The 20209-nt window shown below is 42.3% G+C and overlaps 3 protein-coding genes across 4 annotated transcripts in view; all 3 read left to right on the plus strand.

Moving 5' to 3' along the window:
- LOC142153276 (perilipin-2-like) overlaps positions 1-20209 on the plus strand; it is a 63679-nt gene that overhangs the window by 34966 nt on the left and 8504 nt on the right. The gene's annotated exons all lie outside the window — the stretch shown is intronic.
- Positions 6263-10148, plus strand: LOC142153308 (perilipin-2-like). Of its 2 annotated transcripts, none has more exons than XM_075210802.1 (7): positions 6263-6442; positions 7172-7367; positions 7870-7952; positions 8158-8410; positions 8640-8842; positions 9110-9187; positions 9484-10148. In XM_075210802.1, exons 1-7 carry the CDS (start codon positions 6413-6415, stop codon positions 9856-9858), a joined length of 1218 nt encoding a protein of 405 aa, XP_075066903.1. In that variant the 5' UTR covers positions 6263-6412; the 3' UTR covers positions 9859-10148. The 2 variants fall into 2 exon arrangements, with proteins under 2 accessions (XP_075066903.1, XP_075066896.1); XM_075210795.1 differs by having other exon boundaries at positions 6271-6442; positions 8640-8824; positions 9053-9187.
- LOC142153303 (perilipin-2-like) lies at positions 15860-19553 on the plus strand. The gene is made up of 7 exons (XM_075210782.1): positions 15860-15905; positions 16628-16823; positions 17267-17349; positions 17556-17808; positions 18037-18221; positions 18455-18589; positions 18886-19553. Exons 1-7 carry the CDS (start codon positions 15876-15878, stop codon positions 19261-19263), a joined length of 1260 nt encoding a protein of 419 aa, XP_075066883.1. The 5' UTR covers positions 15860-15875; the 3' UTR covers positions 19264-19553.

Below are 20209 nucleotides of genomic sequence, written 5' to 3' on the forward strand. Positions count from 1 at the left end.
TATATCTATAGGGAGGGGGGGAACTGCCCTGCATATCTATAGGAAGGGGGGGGAACTACCCTGCATATCTATAGGAGGGGGGGAACTACCCTGAATATCTATAGGGAGGGGGGGAACTACCCTGCATATCTATAGGGAGGGGGGGAACTACACTGCATATCTATAGGGAGGAGGGGAACTACCCTGCATATCTATAGGAGGGAGAGGGGGGACTGTCATGCATATGTATAGGGAGGGAGAGGGGGACTGTCATACAAATCTATAGGGTGGGAGGGGGGCTGCCATGAAAATCTATAGGGAGGGAGAGAGGTTGATATGTATGAAGGAGGGTAGAGGAGGGGGCTGATACATGTGACTGGGGGAGTTTTGATGTGACGGGGGGGATAGCTACAGAGTGGAGGTAAAGAAAATAGCTGCAAGGGCGATGGATGCAGGGTGGGAGGTAAAGAAAATGGCTGCAGCAGGGGTTAAGGAAAATGGCTGTGGGGGGGGGGTTGTGGTTAAGGAAAATGGCTGCAGGGGGCAGTGTCGACTGGCCCACCGGAGTACCGAAAAATGACCGGTGGGCCCCAACACCTAAATGCTCTGCTCCTTAATGTAGTGGGGAGGGACTGCTACCCAGGTCCCCCAAGCCAATGACTATCACTGCCGACGATACAGCTGGGGCGGTGCATGCACAGTCAGCACAGCCCCAGCACTCACTAACATCATGTGATGAGCTCCTTCCAATCGGAGCTCAGATCACATGCAGCTCCTACAGACCCCGTGATTCCTGTTCCTGTTCAAGGGGAGGTTATCGGATCCACTCTCTCTGGGAGTCACCTGACAGCGCTGCAGAGACAGCGGTGCGACTGATTTTCAGCTCAGGCAGTGTCAGCAGAGAGAGAAGAAGAAGAAAAAGCAGAGACTGTAAGTAAACTATAGTTTTCATATATGTAGTTTTCTCTTTAGAGCATAAAAATGCATAAATTCATCAAAATCCCATCAAGGGGGGTGAGGTTGTCTTAAAAATCCAGCTACCAAATCTATAAAATCTATGGGATGGTTAGATGACTATTCTGGCTCCCAGTTTATAATTATTTTTTTTTTAAACTTGATATACTGTAGGCAAATCTATAAAAAAAATATAGAGTATGAGGTTGATGAAACTGTTCTGGCGCCCAAGATATAAAAAAAAAAATAGGGGGGTTGATATTTTCATTGTGCCCAGTCTGTAAAAAATATGAGACTGTTTGGGAGAAGTAGTCTTTTTATTTATGCTAATAATTTCAGGGCTGGTGTGTGTGTAGGAGGTCTACATATTAAATGGAATCCTATTAATTTAATGTTGGGGCTTGGGGGGGGGGCAGTATATGCACATATTAGAAGTGAATGATTTTAATGTTGGGACTGGTTTGTAGGAAGGAGGTGTTTACATTCATAAATGTAAACACTATTTAATTTTGGGGTGAAAGGCGCTTAATTATTAAACGTGAGTGCTATTAATTTAATGTTGAGCTGGTCGGGGTTAGGTTGGTCTAGTGTATAGTCATAGCGGGCAGAGCCTTCTTACCTCTGTCTGTATTACCCTGTATCGTTTTATTACTGTGTTTGTTCCCAATTGTAAAGTGCTACGGAATTTGCTGGCACTATATAAATAAATGTTGATTATTATTGCTCTACTTTCTAGGAGTTGAATAATAGCTATCTCTTTTCCAAACAGGACACCAACACTTCTGGATCTGGCCAAGCAGCAGCTGATTCGAAGAAACCAGCAGCAGATGCAAAAACAGGTAGGAGAGCACAGCATAGGGATAGAGGGTGGTCTAGCGCCTGTAGAAGGCTAAGCGCTGCCACTAGGAGGCAACGCTGACTCACCCCAAGCTATGGAGGGGGAACAACAATGTGAGAGATGTAAGGGGGCAATGTGGAAGATACAAGAGGGGCAATATATGTATACGTGCAACACTATCTTTAAACATATTAGACCAGTGGTCCACAGAGCTGTACAGAGAACTCACTCACATTAGTCCCTGCCCCATTGGAGCTTGCAGTCTAAACTCCTTAAAACACACACATACACACACACACACGGGTCAATTTTGATAGCAGCCAATTAACCTACTATTATGTTTTTAGAGTGTGGGAGGAAAAGAGACATGTCTTTAGGTACGAAGGGCTGGCCACATATATAACCACTAAGATGTACTTTATCAAGAGCTCAATACTGTATTTACTGGCCACACAAATAGATTCTTAGAATAGGATAACATACACACTCTCAGAGGATAGAGAACTCAGAAGTGGCAAGATGCAACATGATGATACCTGGGCAAATTATTATGCATAAAAGTATAATATGTGATTTTTCAGGTGTCTGGCCACGCCCCCTCAGCAGTGCACTGTGTCACACACACACCTTTTTTTGGGCCCCTACCGTTACATTCCCCTGGTGGGCCCTTCATGCCCCAGTCCGACACTGGCAGGGGGTATTTAAAAAATAGAGCAGCTTTGGGGGGCAGAATCTCATGATTGTGTGGTGGTCACATGGGTGGTCTCAGCAATCACTAGAATACTAAATATTAATGAGATGGGGCTGGTAGAGGTTTGTATTTGATTGACAACAAATATTCAGATATTGCTTATATATGCCTGTCCAATGGGGTACTTCTAGCTGGCCATAATGGAGTGTTTTGTTTTAACTAAAGGGCCTAATCATTCAGGGTTTGTTAACATTTTGCATTTTAATACATTTTTGCATTTTCAAAACAGGATACCAACTTTCCAGAAGCCAGCGAGAGAATAACAAAGTTGCAAGAGAGAAGAGCAAGAACAGGTAAGAGACAATGGCACAATCTGTCTAAATTTGAATGCTGGAGAATACACCTGAAAATTCATATTCAGGAGTGTTCCTATATACCTATATATTCGAAGGAGGGGGGGGGGGGGCACTGTGGCCGTATTAGCCTAGGGTGGCCGTATTAGCCTAGGGCGGCCAAAACTCTTAATCAGGCCCTGCTAATAGGCTAATGATTCGGGTCTTGCCTTCCTCCTAATAGGCTGCTGATTCGAGTCTTGCCTTCCTAATAGGCTGCTGATTCGGGTTTTGCCTTCCCCCTGGCTAAAATTTGCCAGTCCTCCCCTGCTGGTGCAGCAATGTAAACAGGGCCGGACTGGCCATCTGGCACTTCTGGCAAATGCCAGAAGGGCCGATGGCTATATGGGCCGGCCCAACTCCCCCTGTCTTCTTGGTGGCTGGTGGTTCCAGGAACCAGCCACCTCTGCTGCGCGCTCCCCAGCTCCCTTCCCCGTTATGCTGTGCAGCCAGTTACACTGGTGAGTTTCCTGGTTTTTTTTCTAATTTGCTTTTTTTTTTTACTGAAGAGGGGGGGGTGCCGCGATTTTCGGGGGGTGCCCGCGATTTTCGGAGGGGGGGGGGGTCGCGGGGGTGCCACAATTTTCGGGGGGTGCCCGCGATTTTCGGGGGGTGGTCGCGGGGTTGCCGCGATTTTCGGGGGGGGGGGGGGGTCGCGGGGGTGAGAGCCAGGGGGTGCTGGGAAAGGGGGTGAGAGCCAAGGGGTGCTAGGAGAGTGGGTGAGAGCCAGGGGGTGCTGGGAGAGGGGGTGAGAGAGCCGAAGGGGGTGCTGGGAAAGGGGATGAGAGCCAGGGGATGCTGGGAGAGGGGGTGTGAGAGCCGAAGGGGGTGCTGGGAAAGGAGGTGAGAGCCGAAGGGGGTGCTGGGAAAGGGGGTGAGAGCCAGGGGGTGCGAGAGCCAAAGGGGGTGCTGGGAAAGGGGGTGAGAGAGCGGAAGGGGGTGCTGGGAAAGGGGGTGAGAGAGCGGAAGGGGGTGCTGGGAAAGGGGGTGAGAGAGCGGAAGGGGGTGCTGGGAAAGGGGGTGAGAGAGCGGAAGGGGGTGCTGGGAAAGGGGGTGAGAGAGCCGAAGATGGTGCTGGGAGAGGGGGTGAGAGAGCCGAAGGGGGTGCTGGGAAAGGGGATGAGAGCCAGGGGGTGCTGGGAGAGGGGGTGAGAGAGCCGAAGGGGGTGCTGGGAAAGGAGGTGAGAGAGCCAAAGGGGGTGAGAGCCAGGGGGTGCTAGGAGAGGGGGTGAGAGAGCGGAAGGAAGTGCTGGGAAAGGGGATGAGAGAGCCGAAGGGGGTGCTGGGAAAGGAGGTGAGAGAGCCAAAGGGGGTGCTGGGAAAGGGGGTGAGAGCCAGGGGGTGCTGGGAGAGGGGGTGAGAGAGCCAAAGGGGAAGGGGGCCCTCTAGGAACAGAACACAGGATGCCATAATCAGGTAAGTTCATATATTTTCTCGTGTGCAATATGTTTTTAACCATCCTTTCTTGAACTGGGGACACTACAGCGTATCCAATAATGTTTAACACTATGTATTGCTCATTATTGCGCTGTAAAGTTTTTTGCATATTTATCTGTACAGAGATTTTTAATTAAGAGGAAAAGACATTGCTTGTCATAAATTTTATCTGTAATTGTGTCAATATATCTATTTTTGTTTGCATTGTAAATGATGTATTAAGCTGCTCTTGGGAGACTCACACTCAGTATCTGATATGCTGTACCAATTTTTATTTGTGAATGAGTTTTTATCTGAGCTTTACTAATGATTTGGGGGCACTACTATGCCATAATATGATTTGTGGGCACTTTTGCATGACCGAATATGTATTGAGGGTACTACTATGTGGCATAATATGACCGTGGGGCACTACGATGTGGCATAATATGAACTGGGCACACTACGGTGTGGCATCATATGAACTTCTGCCAAAGGCAAGTCTTTCATTGTTGAATATGACGGGAGCCCAAAGAAGTTGCTGTATCGGGGCCCAAAATTCCTCTTGTCAGCCCTGCTTATGAGTCAAGGCGGTAGACGCCTCCATGTAAATAATCTAGATGTTTCCTATCTAATCAAACTGATGGATCACATCCAATTATTTCTCACCCACCTCCTCTATCCCCCTTAATTTATATACTGTGTTATTTAAAATGAATAGAAAAGACGCATATCCAATTACTGTAGTAAAACAAAAATATTTTTCTGAGACATTTTGCTGTAGATGGAAATACTTTTAATGCGGCCGTGTGGGTTTAACTGATCATTCAATAGTTATGTTTTTTTTTAGATATATGTTAGTTTTATTTCATGTGGAATGATTCATGAAAATTCTGCCATTACTATTTAATTAAGGGAATAGGGAACCTGTTACCTATATGTGTGTGTAAGTACTCTGTTCGTTGTTGCTATTTTGTGGGAGATTTGAAAAAAGCAAAACATTGTTTCCTACAGTGGCGTCTGTATAATTGGTGGTATTGCTGTAGTATGGGGTGGCGTGCTGGTGGCAATGTTGTAGTGTGTTTGGTGCTTAGTATTGCTAATAAGTAGGAGAGTGTATTGCTATAATGTGGGGGGTGACGCTGGACGCTGTAATGTGGGGGGTGATGCCGGTTGCTGTAATGTGGGGGGTGATGCCGGTTGCTGTAATGTGGGGGGTGATGCTGGATGCTGTAATGTGGGCGGTCATGCTGGACGCTGTAATGTGGGGGGTGATGCTGGATGCTGTAATGTGGGGGGTGATGCCGGTTGCTGTAATGTGGGGGTGATGCTGGATGCTGTAATGTGGGGGGTGATGCCGGTTGCTGTAATGTGGGGGTGATTGATGTAGTATGAGTGTGTGTGGGGGGTTATTTATTGCTGTAATTTGGGTACTAATAATGTATTGTCATGGTGTTTATTGATGTAATTGGGGTGCTAATAATGTAATGTTGAGGGTCATTAGGAGAAATAAATACCCCCCCACCCCCCACACACACACACTCATACTACATCATGTTGTACTGCGCCAGCATCAGTGTGCAACAATATAGTGCATGGAGCCCACAACACGTGGGCCTGTGTGCTTTAAATGCCAGGGCTGATTTTTAGTCCCAGTCCGGCCCTGAATGTAAAACATGTATGTTTTCCAACAATAGTTTAGCACAGAAATTGGGGGAAGTGGAAGGATAAACTGTTGTTCTCCCTGCAAAAATGTATTCCCACTACACGTGAAATGTGCATAACTCGTGTTACCAGATATGTAGTCTGACTGTAGCCTTGACCCTTGTCTGCTGTGACTGAGCGCCCGTCCAACATTCACTCAGACTGGGTGACGTCACCACGGCTGCCTCATCAGTCAGCTGACAGCTGGGAAGCTCTAGCTGACAGGCTCGTGAGAGGTGGGCGGGGCCACGCCGCCTATAAATACGCGAGTTCTCTGGTAGGTGGTATAATTCTGTGGCAGTGGTCGGGTAGAGTTGCGGTAAGGTGAGGGGATGATTGTGGTACTTATGGAGTTATCATGTAGTCGGTGTGGGTTAGCGGCTTTCACTTTGTTTTAAATTTGTGTAATTTACGTTTTCCAGGATTTTCATTCTCAATATGGCTGAGACCGTAGAGCAGCAGCAACAGGTAACTAGAATATTATACTTACCGCTGATAAAGCCAGAGGACCGTGATATAAATGTTTGTCTGTAGTTACATTGTAGTGGAATTTGTGTGTGTGTGTGTGTGTGTGTTCACTTCCAATCCTCGTCACACACATTTCTTCCAGTGTCTTATTTGTGTGCATTTCATGTCCGGGGTGAGAAGTCTAGTTACTGTACGGTGGGTTAATGTAATCCTTATTATGTGATTTCTTGTAGTGTTTAACGTAATCCATATTCTATGTTTGTGTCGTCTTGGGAGTAATACGGTTTTTTAGCTCCTACTGTTAACTTGACCTGAAATAATCGTGAAGGTCTTCTCTGAAAGACTAGAGCTTGCATATGTAACGTTTCCTGCACTCCATAACTAGCCTATTGGTATTGTTGCTACTAACTTGTTTACTATATGGGAGATACTCTATGTACAGCTCAAACTCACCCCACCTATATAACAATCAAAAGTGAGTGTCTAAAACTGGCATTTAGCACTTGAACCTTTGCTTTCAGTATTTAATGACCACCTATTTATCCTAAATCCTCCTATTGGCCCCAACTAAAGTCATTTAGTAAGTATGGCAAATGGTAGTTTTAAAAAATACATATATAACTGACTATGGGTCTTCAAGATGTAACATTCTGGTGTGTAAAGCTAAGAACCATGCTTGGATAGGTCTTAAATCTGCAGAGATTTTAACTGTGGTTGTTTCTCTCCTAGAATGTGGTGGTAAGGTTGATTAACCTCCCATTGGTGAGCTCAACATATGATATGGTGTCTTCTGCCTATATCAACACCAAAGATAACCATCCCTACTTGAAATCTGTGTGTGATGTGGCGGAGAAGAGTGTGAAGGCCATCACCTCAGTGGCTGTGACTAGTGCCATGCCGATCATACAGAGACTGGAGCCGCAGAGTATGTCTTTGTTTCACTTTGAACTATATTGCTCTATTCCTAGGAACTGGCTTTCAATATTGATCAGTTCTATGTCTGAAACTAGATTTTTCTCAGCACTTATACAATTTACAACTTGTCCTTTCAGTATTTAACAACTTGGTGTTCTGTTTAATGGGACATACAAAATATTCTAGCTCTAACTTTATCTCCAGTGCTATTTATTAAATTTTAAATCCTAATATGCATAACACTGTAGTAGGTGTAACAAAATAGTATAGTAGTGATATCCTGAATTATGTTTAATGTATGCTGGCATGTTTATGTCAATGTCTTGTGCTTGCTCTGTGCAGAGACCAGCCAAATCATGTTGTCCTAGCAACTAGCATAGGGAGTAGGTTAAATGTCTTCTAGCTTGGATGCTTGCTTGATGCTTACTGTTGAAACTTGTGCACTATTGCACTGCAAGAAGACTGACTTTTTTTTTCCTTCCCCCCCCCCCCCCCCCCCTTCCTATATTTAGTTGCTCTGGCTAACAACATTGCATGTATTGGACTGGATAAGATTGAGGTCAAGCTGCCCATTCTTTATCAGCCTACTGACAAGGTAACTATTTAAAAACTATTTTTGGCATCTTGGCTTAACATATGATCTCAATATTTAATATTATACCAGTTGTATATCAGGTGAGAAGGCCAATGATACTAGAGAATATTATAAAGACAACATTTACATTTTTGCAGTAAAGTACATGTATGTGTTGCATGAACCTGGGAATAAATTCCTTAATAAACTCTGTTCCCTTCCCTAGGTTGTCTCTAATGCCTCTGAGGCAGTTCTTGGTGCCAAGGATGTTGTGATGCATGGTATCTCGGGAGTAGTTGGTAAAACTAAGGGAGCTGTGCAGGACAGTGTAGAAATGACAAAGGCTGTTGTGAATGGCAGCATTAACATTGTCCTTGGGAGCGGTGTAGTACAGATGGTGAGCAGTAGTGTTGACACTGCACTGACGAAGTCTGAGACCCTCTTGGAACAATACCTGCCACCAACTGATGAAGAGTTAGGTAAGCTGACCTGTTAAATAATTGGCCCCTCTTGTACTGTCTGAGGCTTGCATACATTGACTGACAATAAGTAAACAAGTGTCCTATCGGACAACAAAATGTAGTTCAATTATACTGTTTTTGCAGTACCATTGATGACCCAGTTTTGAGTCTACTGTTTCAAGTAGAAGTTTAAATGGGTGGCCAGATATGCCAATATAAGATTGTTTAGGATTAATTTGTCTTTCAGCCAAGGAAGCCATGAAAACTGAGGGGTTTGAATTGGCAACAGGAAAGCCAAACTACTATGTTCGCTTGGGATCTCTCTCCACAAAGGCCCGTAAACGTGCTTATCAACAAGCCTTGACACGAATGAAGGATGCCAAATGCAGAGGCCAAGAAGCCATTTCTCAGCTACAGAAAACTGTTGATGTGGTTAGTTGCTTTAGCCATGTGTTCAGTCTTGCTGTCCTACATATACAAAATGAGCCTGTCCCATAAAGTCCTTGCATGTAATGTTACACTCTATGCCACTTGGACAATCTTTTATCTTATAGATATATATATATTTTATTTTTTTTAGACCTTCAAGGAGTCAATGCCTATACTACTGATTTCAACAAATTGAGAGAAGGAACTCATAAGGTTTTTATCTTCTCTTAGATTGAATTTGCAAGGAAGAACATGAATGATGCCAATCAGAAAATCCATGATGCACAGGACAGGTTATACAACACATGGGTGGAATGGACTAAAACCACAGGACAGCACACTGATGGGGAGAATGAGAGTGTTGAGGTAACCTCCTATAATTGGAGTATTTTGTAAGACCTAGGGGAAACATTTCCTGTAATGTGCTTCAACCGGTTGTAAAGGTGTTCTGTGACTATGTAACGTCACTTTTTTTTTTTTCCTCTGCACCCCATACAAGTGCACAGGAAAATCAGTGGTGGTCTGTCACATAGTACATGGTGTCAGTCTGCTCACTTCCAGTGTCTTATTGCTAAGCATCCTTCCAACCCCCTCCCCTATGTCTGCTATGCATTGGATAGTTGGCTCTTCTGCAGCTGTAACATTTAACTTCTGTTTCACAGCAAATTGAATCGCGCACATTGACTATTGCCCGGAATCTGACGCAACGTTTGCAAACCACATGTATTTCCCTGGTTACCGGTGTTCAAGGCCTCCCACAAAACATTCAGGACAAAGCTCAAAGCGTCAGTGCCATGGCTGCAGATATCTATCAGAACTTCCGCTCTGCCTCCTCCTTCAGAGAAATGTCTGATGGCCTCTTATTCACTAGCAGGGAGCAGTTCACAAAAATGAAGAATTCTATGGATGATGTGATGGACTACTTGGTTAACAACACACCGCTAAACTGGCTGGTAGGTCCCTTTTACCCACAGTTGGATGGCTGCCCGCATGCAGAGCAAGAAGCTGATGTGGCAGACTCTGCCAACAAGGATTGAATTCAACTTGAGTAGTCACTTTGCACTTAAATTCACTAGAGTGGGCAATCCCCATCTTGAACTGGCAGGTGTTTGATGTAGAATTACCCTAAATCTTGCATATCTTCATGTGCTTCTAATCAGGGACAGTAGTAGATTATTTGAGGTACCACATATAATCTGTGTAACCTAGAACCTTTTGCATGTTGGGTGGCCTACTCACATATTCTGCCCAATTAAATCATTATGTGTAGTCCACCACACTGTTATGTTGTGCACTTTTGTATCACTAATAAATATATTTGCAATAACTGTTTGTGGTGATGAAGCTTTGTGTACATGCAGCTGCTCTTCAAAAACCAATTAATATCTTTAGTTCTTGGCCACCTGTAATTTGCTGTCAAATAGCTGAGTAGAACTATTTATTGCTCTCGGTAATGTCTCTTAATCTGCAAAAATGAGGTGCTGAAGGAGCCTGGTAAGGCAAGCTGACCTCTGTTTAGGTTAAGGTTTATGTTTGGTCTCCTATTTTGGGACATGAACATCCAATAATACACAATCTGTACTATTATGGGTTTAATTTGGCACTAGAAATATAAATGACAATGTTTTATTGGCAAATACACCTGTATAGGTTCTTTACACCTAAGCTGACAATTATGGCTTTACACAAATAGGCCTAAAGTCTGTAGCCATTAATAAGCAATAAAAGCAACACAATGAGTACAGTTAGCAGATGGGGTTGTTAACTGCGCTCCCTGTGATAAAAAAAAAGCCGCCAGAGAAAAGGGGGTATAGTTGACCCTATCCCTATAAAATTCTAAAGATTTCTTGGCGCTAGAGAGGTGGCTAGAAGTGTAATGTGATTGGTAGGCTGATGTATAAGCAAATATCTATCTTGATGATTTAGGCAGAACAATGATTCTGGCCAGAACATTAACAGAAACATAAATGCAACATATAGCCTGCAAACGGGACTCTGGTCCTCAATGTAGTAGTAATTCTGAGTCAATGAGGCATAATGTTAGTCGTCTGTCTCGGCTCTATGCGGACTTTAGGAGCTCTGAAAATTGCGAACTATTAAATAGATTCCACACTGGGAGGAATGTAAACAAGTCTATAAGCAGAGTTGTAGGTTGTCAATAAACCACACAGGCAAGGGTACATATATTTCATAAGCAGAAATGCAATTGTCAATAAAAGCCAGGTGTGCGTTACAATGGTCAATGAAGGTGAATATGGGACTTCCTTGTTCACACAAATTTTGGAAGCCTGAATCTTGTAAGCATCCTTGCCTCTGGTGGACAGGTGGCAGCATTCATCTGAGCTTGAGGGATGTGTATGCGGTGTATCCAAATTATTGCATATAGAATGGACATATAGGGTAGACAAAACAGATTTGGCATAAAAGGTGAGTAAACTGGTACAGTGCTAAATGTCCATATTTGCTTGTGGATAGGGAGAAGAAAAATCAATCTTCCTCAGGACTGTCACTGGTGTGATCGTCTCCTAGCAGGCTGTGGATCAGACTGCGACAGTCCTGGATGGTCATCTCCCTTTGCAAAATGAGGAGATTCCTGGCAAGCCATATAGTGTCCTTTAAAACAGTTCATAAGGCGCCAGGCCTCCTAGATTGCGCCAGTAGTGTGGGTCCCAGGAAATCCATAAAATACATAATCGTATAAAGGTGGGCTGGACACAGGAGTCACTTTGGCTCCACCTCCACCTCTGCAGTGCAATGACATGATTGCTGCATTGCACCATGGTGGTGGGGCCAAATGATGTTGGGCAGCATCAAAATTTTGCTATATTTGTACATGGACTCAGTTCTTATATATATATATTTTTTTTTTCTCATTCCAACTCAAATGTTAACAATTCTTCCGATGGTGATTCTACAAACCATGCAGGGGAATCTGGCAAATTTTAGCCTGGTGGACAATTACACAGCAATGGTCCCTGTATAAAAGGTGATGGGTATAGAACTTGGGGGCAAAAGCCAGTTTGCTGGTGACAAATTGTGTTTTTGTTGGTGAAAAGTCTTATTTGTAGTTTGCTGATATATATTAGTTACAGCAGGAGATTATGCAGTTGGGGGAGGCCATTTATCAAACACCGAGCGGCAGATACTGTTAGTAATACCATCCTCAGAACAGAAGCCTTACAAAAAATGTTTTATTCTAGGACTTTGTAGCAGCCCTTAAAGTGAAGAAGTGATTTCTATGCTTAAGGTGAAAATATCTTTCTCCAGTCAAGGTGGATGGTTTTTTGTCAGTTGCACAGTCATATGTATGAAAAGCTCATTAGATAGATCTTTGTGCTGACATTGGATATTTAATACATACTAATTAGATCAGCATTAAGTTGATTTTTACCCTGTAAGCAAGTTGTGTATTTAGTCTCCATTTTAGTAATGTAACCCTTACATTCCCTTAATTGATGAGGTTACCTGATGCTGGACCTTTCTGCTAGGTCTTTGCAGACAGGCCACCAAAACTACACATCTGAGATGTGGTCTGACATGTGACATACAACAGTAAAATTGTTTTTGCATCACCTACATCTGTACTTTATATTCACTAATCTTATTTTTATTTTCCATCACAGAATTTTCTGATTGTATCCAAATTGAAATATCATCATAGCTGTTACCACAACATAGATGCATTTATGTATGTTAAAATTCAGCTGCCATTTTCCTAGTCAATTTTTCTAAATTATCATCATCTGTGAATATAAGTCTACAAATATGGACACTGTGCTAGGCATCTTGTAAGGTATTATAAGAAAAAAAAAATTAATAAGCACAGCTTCTAATACAGACCACTGTGGTACCTCAATAATAACTCTAACCCAATCTGAATATGTTCCAATTATAACTGTTTTCTATTCTGTCATTTATCTACCTATTGACATTCTCCCCTCCTAGTTCTAGCATTTTCATCTAATATACCAACCTGTTGTGTGGGGCAGTATCAAATGCTTTTGAAAAATACAAATAGATCTCATTGGCTGTACTACCTTGATACAGTTTGCAATTTATCTCCTCAAAAAACTAGTTAGATTTATGTCTCAAATTAATCATGAGTGTATGTGAATAGCAGGACTGTCTTTAGTACATGCCACTTTGTGTTTTTGTAGTTTTTAATTACATTGGTTAAAGTTATTCCACAAAAGTGCAACTAGAGAAGGCAAAAGACATTGTATTAGAATTATGTGACGTAAGCAAGGCCGCCAAGAGGAATGTCAGGCCCCGGTACAGCCCCTTCCATAGCTGCCAAATGGGGTGTGACCACATCAGTTTGTGGCTCCTCCAATGACACAAGCAGGCCAGGACTCTCAGACAGGCCAAGGCCCAGGCCCCAGTACTTTGTACCTGTCCCCCCTCTCAGCGCCCTGAACGTAAGTTGTAGTATAAGACTAGATTTCACCAACTTTATAAATGAGCTCTCTACAGCATTTTATCTAATTTAAATCATCCAGCCCTACAAAACTAAATGTTTTGCAAAAGAAGGTTCAAACTCTTTCAAGTTTGCCAGGTCAGATGGTGCAAACTTTCCTCCCCTTCAGATGCTGCTATGTTGGCCCACAAATTAGAATTTATAAATGGTTGAACTTGATGAACCTGTCACACTGTAATTCAGCGATAGGCAACGTGATGAGCATCCACAGTGTACTCCCTCCTCCTCCGGGTTGCTGCGTCACCTCACAGCACGGTACAGAGGAGGTCACTTACGTGGAAGTCGGCTGCCCCTTCTGATAAGATCGCAAGTAGTCGGCTGTGTGGCCATAGGTGAAGGCACAGCGGGCCGCCTGGTGCCCACCACTGATGTAACTAAAATGTGTACATAAGTTCCTGGTCCAGATACCTGCATCAGACCTTGAGTAAAATACACATATATATAGATCTAATTCAATACTACGGTGAACCTTTGGGGAAGGTGTAAATTTCATTAGATAAGTATGGCAAAAGTCACTGCAAAATTATTTTTTCCTAATTTGCCAATTTTCTGTATAGAAAAATATATTTATTATAGTAAGGTATCAAAAGAAAGCTTAAGTTAAGCTGAAAAGCAAAAACAAACAATTTAATGTTTACTTGGATCACCATTGAAGCAGACTGTAGAATTTGTGGAGAGGCATAAACACTCTGCTCATCAGATATCTATCTATCTATCTATATATATATCTATCTATAATGTTGAGATGGAAGTTTAGAAGTGGCAGTGTGGAATTTTATAGTTTTACAATCAAAGAAGTAGGAGAAATGCCGGTATGACTTGCACTGTATACCAGCCCACTGAGACCACTGTGTGTTGGAAGGAGTCTAATAAGGTAATCAGGTATGCAAGGGTACAAGCTGAAGAGAAAATGGTCCACTCAATGGGTAAAGGGGGCAAAACGTTTTTTAGGCATATAAATGAAAGGAGAAAAACAGAAGGAGGAATAATAAGACTAAAGATAGAGTCTTGTTGAAGGCGACAAAGATAATAGCAGATCATCTTAATAATTATTTTTGCTCAGTGTTCACTACAGATAGAACGGGAAAAGGCCACAGTTAAGATACAAGTATAGTCATAAAAATGAGGTAGATACAAGTATATTTACAGAGGAGTTGGTTCTAGGAAAACTCTCAAAACTGAAAGTGGATAAATCAATGGGGCCAGCTGGGATACATCCAAGGATCCTAAAAGAGTTTAAATGGATGCTGGTAACACCATTAACAGAATTATTCAACCAGTCACTAGCTACAGGAGTAATTTCAAAGGACTGGAAAAGTGTGAATATAGTCCCACTGCACAAAAGTGGAAGCAAGGAAGAGGCAAGCAACTACCGACCAGTGAGCCTTACATCAGTAGTAGGGAAATTGATGGAAACACTTAAAAGAAAGAGTTGTAGAATATCTCAAATCCAGCAATTTACATAATCCCAAACATCATGGATATATTGAGGGGAGATCATATTAAACAAATCTTACTGACTTTTTGATTGGTTGATTAAAGTAATAGATCAAGGGGAGTCTGTAGATGTAGCTTTTCTACAGTTTAGTAAGGCTTGTGACACTGTTCCACATCACAGACTGTTAGACAAATTTAAAAGTTTGGGATTAGATTCTAAAATGGTTAAATGGATAAGATCTTGATTGCAGGATAGAAAACAGAGAGTTGAAGTAAATGGAGTGCATCCACAGGAGGGAGAGCTTACCAGTGGAGTACCCCAGGGATCCGTAATTGGAATTGGACCAGTGCTTTTAATATCCAGGCGTCTGCAATGTCTTCATTCGGCCCTGAACCCAATCAATAAAATAATTCCACTACAAGAATGAAAATAAAATTGTGGAGGCTTGTTTTTAACAATAAATAACATTTAAACAAATCCTCTCTGTGAATTCAGATTAGGATGCTCCCCATCTGCACCCCGGGCGATCCCATCGGTACACCTTCTACTAGTTCATTGGGCAACCTACATTTGATTTTTCCTTTAAAATTTTCTTAATAGGCTGCTGATTCGAGTCTTGTCTTCCCCCCTGGCTCTAATTTGCCAGTCCTCCCCTAGTGGTGCAGCAATGTAAAACTTGTATTTTTTCCAATAGTTTAGCACAGAATTTGGTGAAAGTGGAAGGATAAACTGTTGTTCTCCCTGCAAAAATGTAGTCCCACTACAGGTCAAATGTGCATAACTCGTGTTTCCAGATATGTAGTCTGACTGTAGCCTTGACCCTTGTCTGCTGTGACTGAGCGCCCGTCCAACACTCACTCAGACTGGGTGACGTCACCACGGTTCTCTCATCAGTCAGCTGACAGCTGGGAAGCTCTAGCTGACAGGCTCGTGAGAGGTGGGCGGGGCCACGCCGCCTATAAATACGCGAGTTCTCTGGTAGGTGGTATAATTCTGTGGCAGTGGTCGGGTAGAGTTGCGGTAAGGTGAGGGGATGATTGTGGTTCTTATGGAGTTATCGTGTAGTCGATGTGGGTTAGCGGCTTTCACTTTGTTTTAAATTTGTGTAATTTACGTTTTCCAGGATTTTCATTCTCAATATGGCTGAGACCGTAGAGCAGCAGCAACAGGTAACTAGGATATTATATTAACTGTTGATAAAGCCAGAGGACCGTGATATAAATGTTTGTCTGTAGTTAGTTATAGTGTAGTGGAAGCTTTGCCTCTAATGTGTGTTCACTTCCAATCCTCGTCACACATTTCTTCCAGTGTCTTACATGTGTGCATTACATGCTCCGGGGAGAAGTCTAGTTACTGTACGGTGGGTTAATGTAATCCCTATTATGTGACTTGTAGTGTTACACGTAATCCATATTCTATGTTTGTATAGTCTTGGGAGTATGTGAATGTATAGTAGGTTTTTTTTTCTCTCCTGTTGACCTGAAATCATCGTGGAGGTCTATCCTCTGAAAGACTAGAGCTTGCATATGTAACATTTTCTGCACTCCCTGGCTAGCCTATTGGTATTGTTGCTACTATCTTGTTTACTATATGGGAGATACATGTACAGCTCAAACTTACCCCACCTATATGACAAACAAAAGTGAGTTTGCCTAAAATTGGCATTTAGAACTTGACCTTTGCTTTCAGTATTAAATGACCACCTATTTATCCTAAATCCTCCTATTAGCCCCAACTAAATTCAGTGTGGCAAATGGTTGCCTTAGAAAATGCTTATATAAAACTGACTATGGGTCTTCAAGATGTAACATTCTGCTGTGTAAAGCTAAGAACCATGCTTGGATAGGTCTCAAATCTGCAGAGATTTTAACTGTGGCTGTTTCTCTCATAGAATGTGGTGGTAAGGTTGATTAACCTCCCATTGGTGAGCTCAACATATGATATGTTGTCTTCTGCCTATATCAACACCAAAGATAACCATCCCTACTTGAAATCTGTGTGTGATGTGGCGGAGAAGAGTGTGAAGGCCATCACCTCAGTGGCTGTGACTAGTGCCATGCCGATCATACAGAGACTGGAGCCGCAGAGTATGTCTTTGTTTCACTTTGAACTATATTGCTCTATTCCTAGGAATCTGCTTTCAATATTGGTCAGTTCTACATCTGAGACTAGATTTTGCTCTCGGCACTTATAAAACTTACAACTTGTCCTTGCAGTATTTGATAACTTCGTGTTCTGCTTAATGGGACATACAAAGTATTCTAGCTCTAATTTTATCTCCAGTGCTACTTATTAAATTTTAAATCCTAATATTCAGAACACTGCCTACATGTAGTAGGTGTAACAAAATAGTATAGTTGTAGTAATAAATAGTATAGTAGAGACCAGCCAGCTCGTCATCCTAGCAACTTGTGTAGGGAGTAGGTTAAATGTCATCTAGCTTAGACGCTTTCTTTTTAAACTTGTGCACTATTGCACTGCAAGAAGACTGACTTTTTTTTCTAACCCCCCCCCCCCTTCCTTTATTTAGTTGCTCTGGCTAACAACATTGCATGTATTGGACTGGATAAGATTGAGGTCAAGCTGCCCATTCTTTATCAGCCTACTGACAAGGTAACTATTTAAAAACTATTTTTGGCATCTTGGCTAACATATGATCTTAATATTGAACATTATACCAGTTGTATATCAGGTGAGCAGGCCAATGATACTAGAGAATATTATAAAGCCAACAAATTTACTTTTTTGCAGTAAAGTACCTGTGTGTATTGCATAAACCTGGGAATAAATTCCTTAATAAACTCTGTTCCCTTCCATAGGTTGTCTCTAATGCCTCTGAGGCAGTTCTTGGTGCCAAGGATGTTGTGATGCATGGTATCTTGGGAGTAGTTGGTAAAACTAAGGGAGCTGTGCAGGACAGTGTAGAAATGACAAAGGCTGTTGTGAATGGCAGCATTAACACTGTCCTTGGGAGTGGTGTAGTACAGATGGTGAGCAGTAGTGTTGACACTGCACTGACGAAGTCTGAGACCCTCTTGGAACATTACCTGCCACCAACTGATGAAGAGTTAGGTAAGCTGACCTGTTAAATAATTGGCCCCTCTTGTACTGTCTGAGGCTTGCACGCATTGACGGACTGTAAGTTATGTGTCCTATCGGACAACAAAATGTAGTTCAATTATACTGTTTTTGCAGTACCATTGATGACCCAGTTTTGAGTCTACTGTTTCAAGTAGAAGTTTAAATGGGTGGCCAGATACTCCAATATAAGATTGTTTAGGATTAATTTGTCTGTTTCAGCCAAGGAAGCCATGAAAACTGAGGGGTTTGAATTGGCAACAGGAAAGCCAAACTACTATGTTCGCTTGGGATGTCTCTCCACAAAGGCCCGTAAACGTGCTTATCAACAAGCTTTGACACGAATGAAGGATGCCAAATGCAGAGGCCAAGAAGCCATTTCTCAGCTACAGAAAACTGTTGATGTGGTTAGTTGCTTTAGCCATGTGTTCAGTCTTGCTGTCCTACATATACAAAATGAGCCTGTCCCATAAGGTCCTTGCATGTAATGTTACACTCTATGCCACTTGGACAATCTTTTATCTTATAGATATATATATTTTTTTTTTATTAATTTTTTTTAGACCTTCAAGGAGTCAATGCCTATACTACTAATTTCAACAAATTGAGAGAATGAACTCATAATGTATTTTCTTCTTAGATTGAATTTGCAAGGAAGAACATGAATGATGCCAATCAGAAAATCCATGATGCACAGGACAGGTTATACAGCACATGGGTGGAATGGACCAAAACCACAGGACAGCACACTGATGGGGAGAATGAGAGTGTTGAGGTAACCTCCTATAATTGGAGTATTTTGTAAGACCTAGGGGAAACATTTCCTGTAATGTGCTTCAACCGGTTGTAAAGGTGTTCTGTGACTATGTAACGTCACTTTTTTTTTTTTCCTCTGCACCCCATACAAGTGCACAGGAAAATCAGTGGTGGTCTGTCACATAGTACATGGTGTCAGTCTGCTCACTTCCAGTGTCTTATTGCTAAGCATCCTTCCAACCCCCTCCCCTATGTCTGCTATGCATTGGATAGTTGGCTCTTCTGCAGCTGTAACATTTAACTTCTGTTTCACAGCAAATTGAATCGCGCACATTGACTATTGCCCGGAATCTGACGCAACGTTTGCAAACCACATGTATTTCCCTGGTTACCGGTGTTCAAGGCCTCCCACAAAACATTCAGGACAAAGCTCAAAGCGTCAGTGCCATGGCTGCAGATGTCTATCAGAACTTCCGCTCTGCCTCCTCCTTCAGAGAAATGTCTGATGGCCTCTTATTCACTAGCAAGGAGCAGTTCACAAAAATGAAGAATTCTATGGATGATGTGATGGACTACTTGGTTAACAACACACCGCTAAACTGGCTGGTAGGTCCCTTTTACCCACAGATGGATGGCTGCCCGCATGCAGAGCAAGAAGTTGATGTGGTAGACTCTGCCAACAAGAAGGATTGAATTCAACTTGAGTAGTCACTTTGCACTTAAATTCACTAGAGTGGGCAATCCCCATCTTGAACTGGCAGGTGTTTGATGTAGAATTGCCCTAAATCTTGCATACCTTCATGTGCTTCTAATCAGGGACAGTAGTAGATTATTTGAGGTACCACATATAATCTGTGTAACCTAGAACCTTTTGCATGTTGGGTGGCCTACTCACATATTCTGCCCAATTAAATCATTATGTGTAGTCCACCACACTGTTATGTTGTGCACTTTTGTATCACTAATAAATATATTTGTAATAACTGTTTGTGGTGATGAAGCTTTGTGTACATGCAGCTGCTCTTCAAAAACCAATTAATATCTTTAGTTCTTGGCCACCTGTAACTTGCTGTCAAATAGCTGAGTAGAACTATTTATTGCTCTCGGTAATGTCTCTTAATCTGCAAAAATGAGGTGCTGAAGGAGCCTGGTAAGGCAAGCTGACCTCTGTTTAGGTTAAGGTTTATGCTTGGTCTCCTATTTTGGGGACATGAACATCCAATAATACACAATCTGTACTATTATGGGTTTAATTTGGCACTAGAAATATAAATGACAATGTTTTATTGGCAAATACGCCTGTATAGGTTTTTTACACCTAAGCTGACAATTATGGTTTTACACAAATAGGCCTAAAGTCTGTAGCCATTAATAAGCAATAAAAGCAACACAATGAATACAGTTAGAAGATGGGGTTAACTGCGCTCCCTGTGATAAAAAGGTTGCCAGAGAAAAGGGGGTATAGTTGGTCCTATCCCTATATAAAATTCTACAAAAGATTTCTTGGCGCTAGAGGTGGCTAGAAGTGTAATGTGATTGGTAGGCTGATGTATAAGCAAATATATTGATTGGTGATATAGGCAAAATAGCAATGGTTCTGGCCAGAACATAAACATAAATGCAACATATAGCCTAAAAA

This window comes from Mixophyes fleayi, chromosome 1, assembly GCF_038048845.1.
Source record: "Mixophyes fleayi isolate aMixFle1 chromosome 1, aMixFle1.hap1, whole genome shotgun sequence".
NCBI lineage: Eukaryota > Metazoa > Chordata > Amphibia > Anura > Limnodynastidae > Mixophyes > Mixophyes fleayi.

Coding starts and splice junctions, on each gene's coding strand:
- LOC142153308 (XM_075210795.1), top strand. CDS start 6,413: ATGGCTGAGACCGTAGAGCAGCAGCAACAG. Junction 7,953..8,157: donor TTTATCAGCCTACTGACAAG/GTAACTATTTAA, acceptor TCCCTTCCCTAG/GTTGTCTCTAATGCCTCTGA. Junction 8,411..8,639: donor ACCAACTGATGAAGAGTTAG/GTAAGCTGACCT, acceptor TTTGTCTTTCAG/CCAAGGAAGCCATGAAAACT.
- LOC142153303 (XM_075210782.1), top strand. CDS start 15,876: ATGGCTGAGACCGTAGAGCAGCAGCAACAG. Junction 16,824..17,266: donor ACAGAGACTGGAGCCGCAGA/GTATGTCTTTGT, acceptor TCCTTTATTTAG/TTGCTCTGGCTAACAACATT. Junction 17,809..18,036: donor ACCAACTGATGAAGAGTTAG/GTAAGCTGACCT, acceptor TGTCTGTTTCAG/CCAAGGAAGCCATGAAAACT.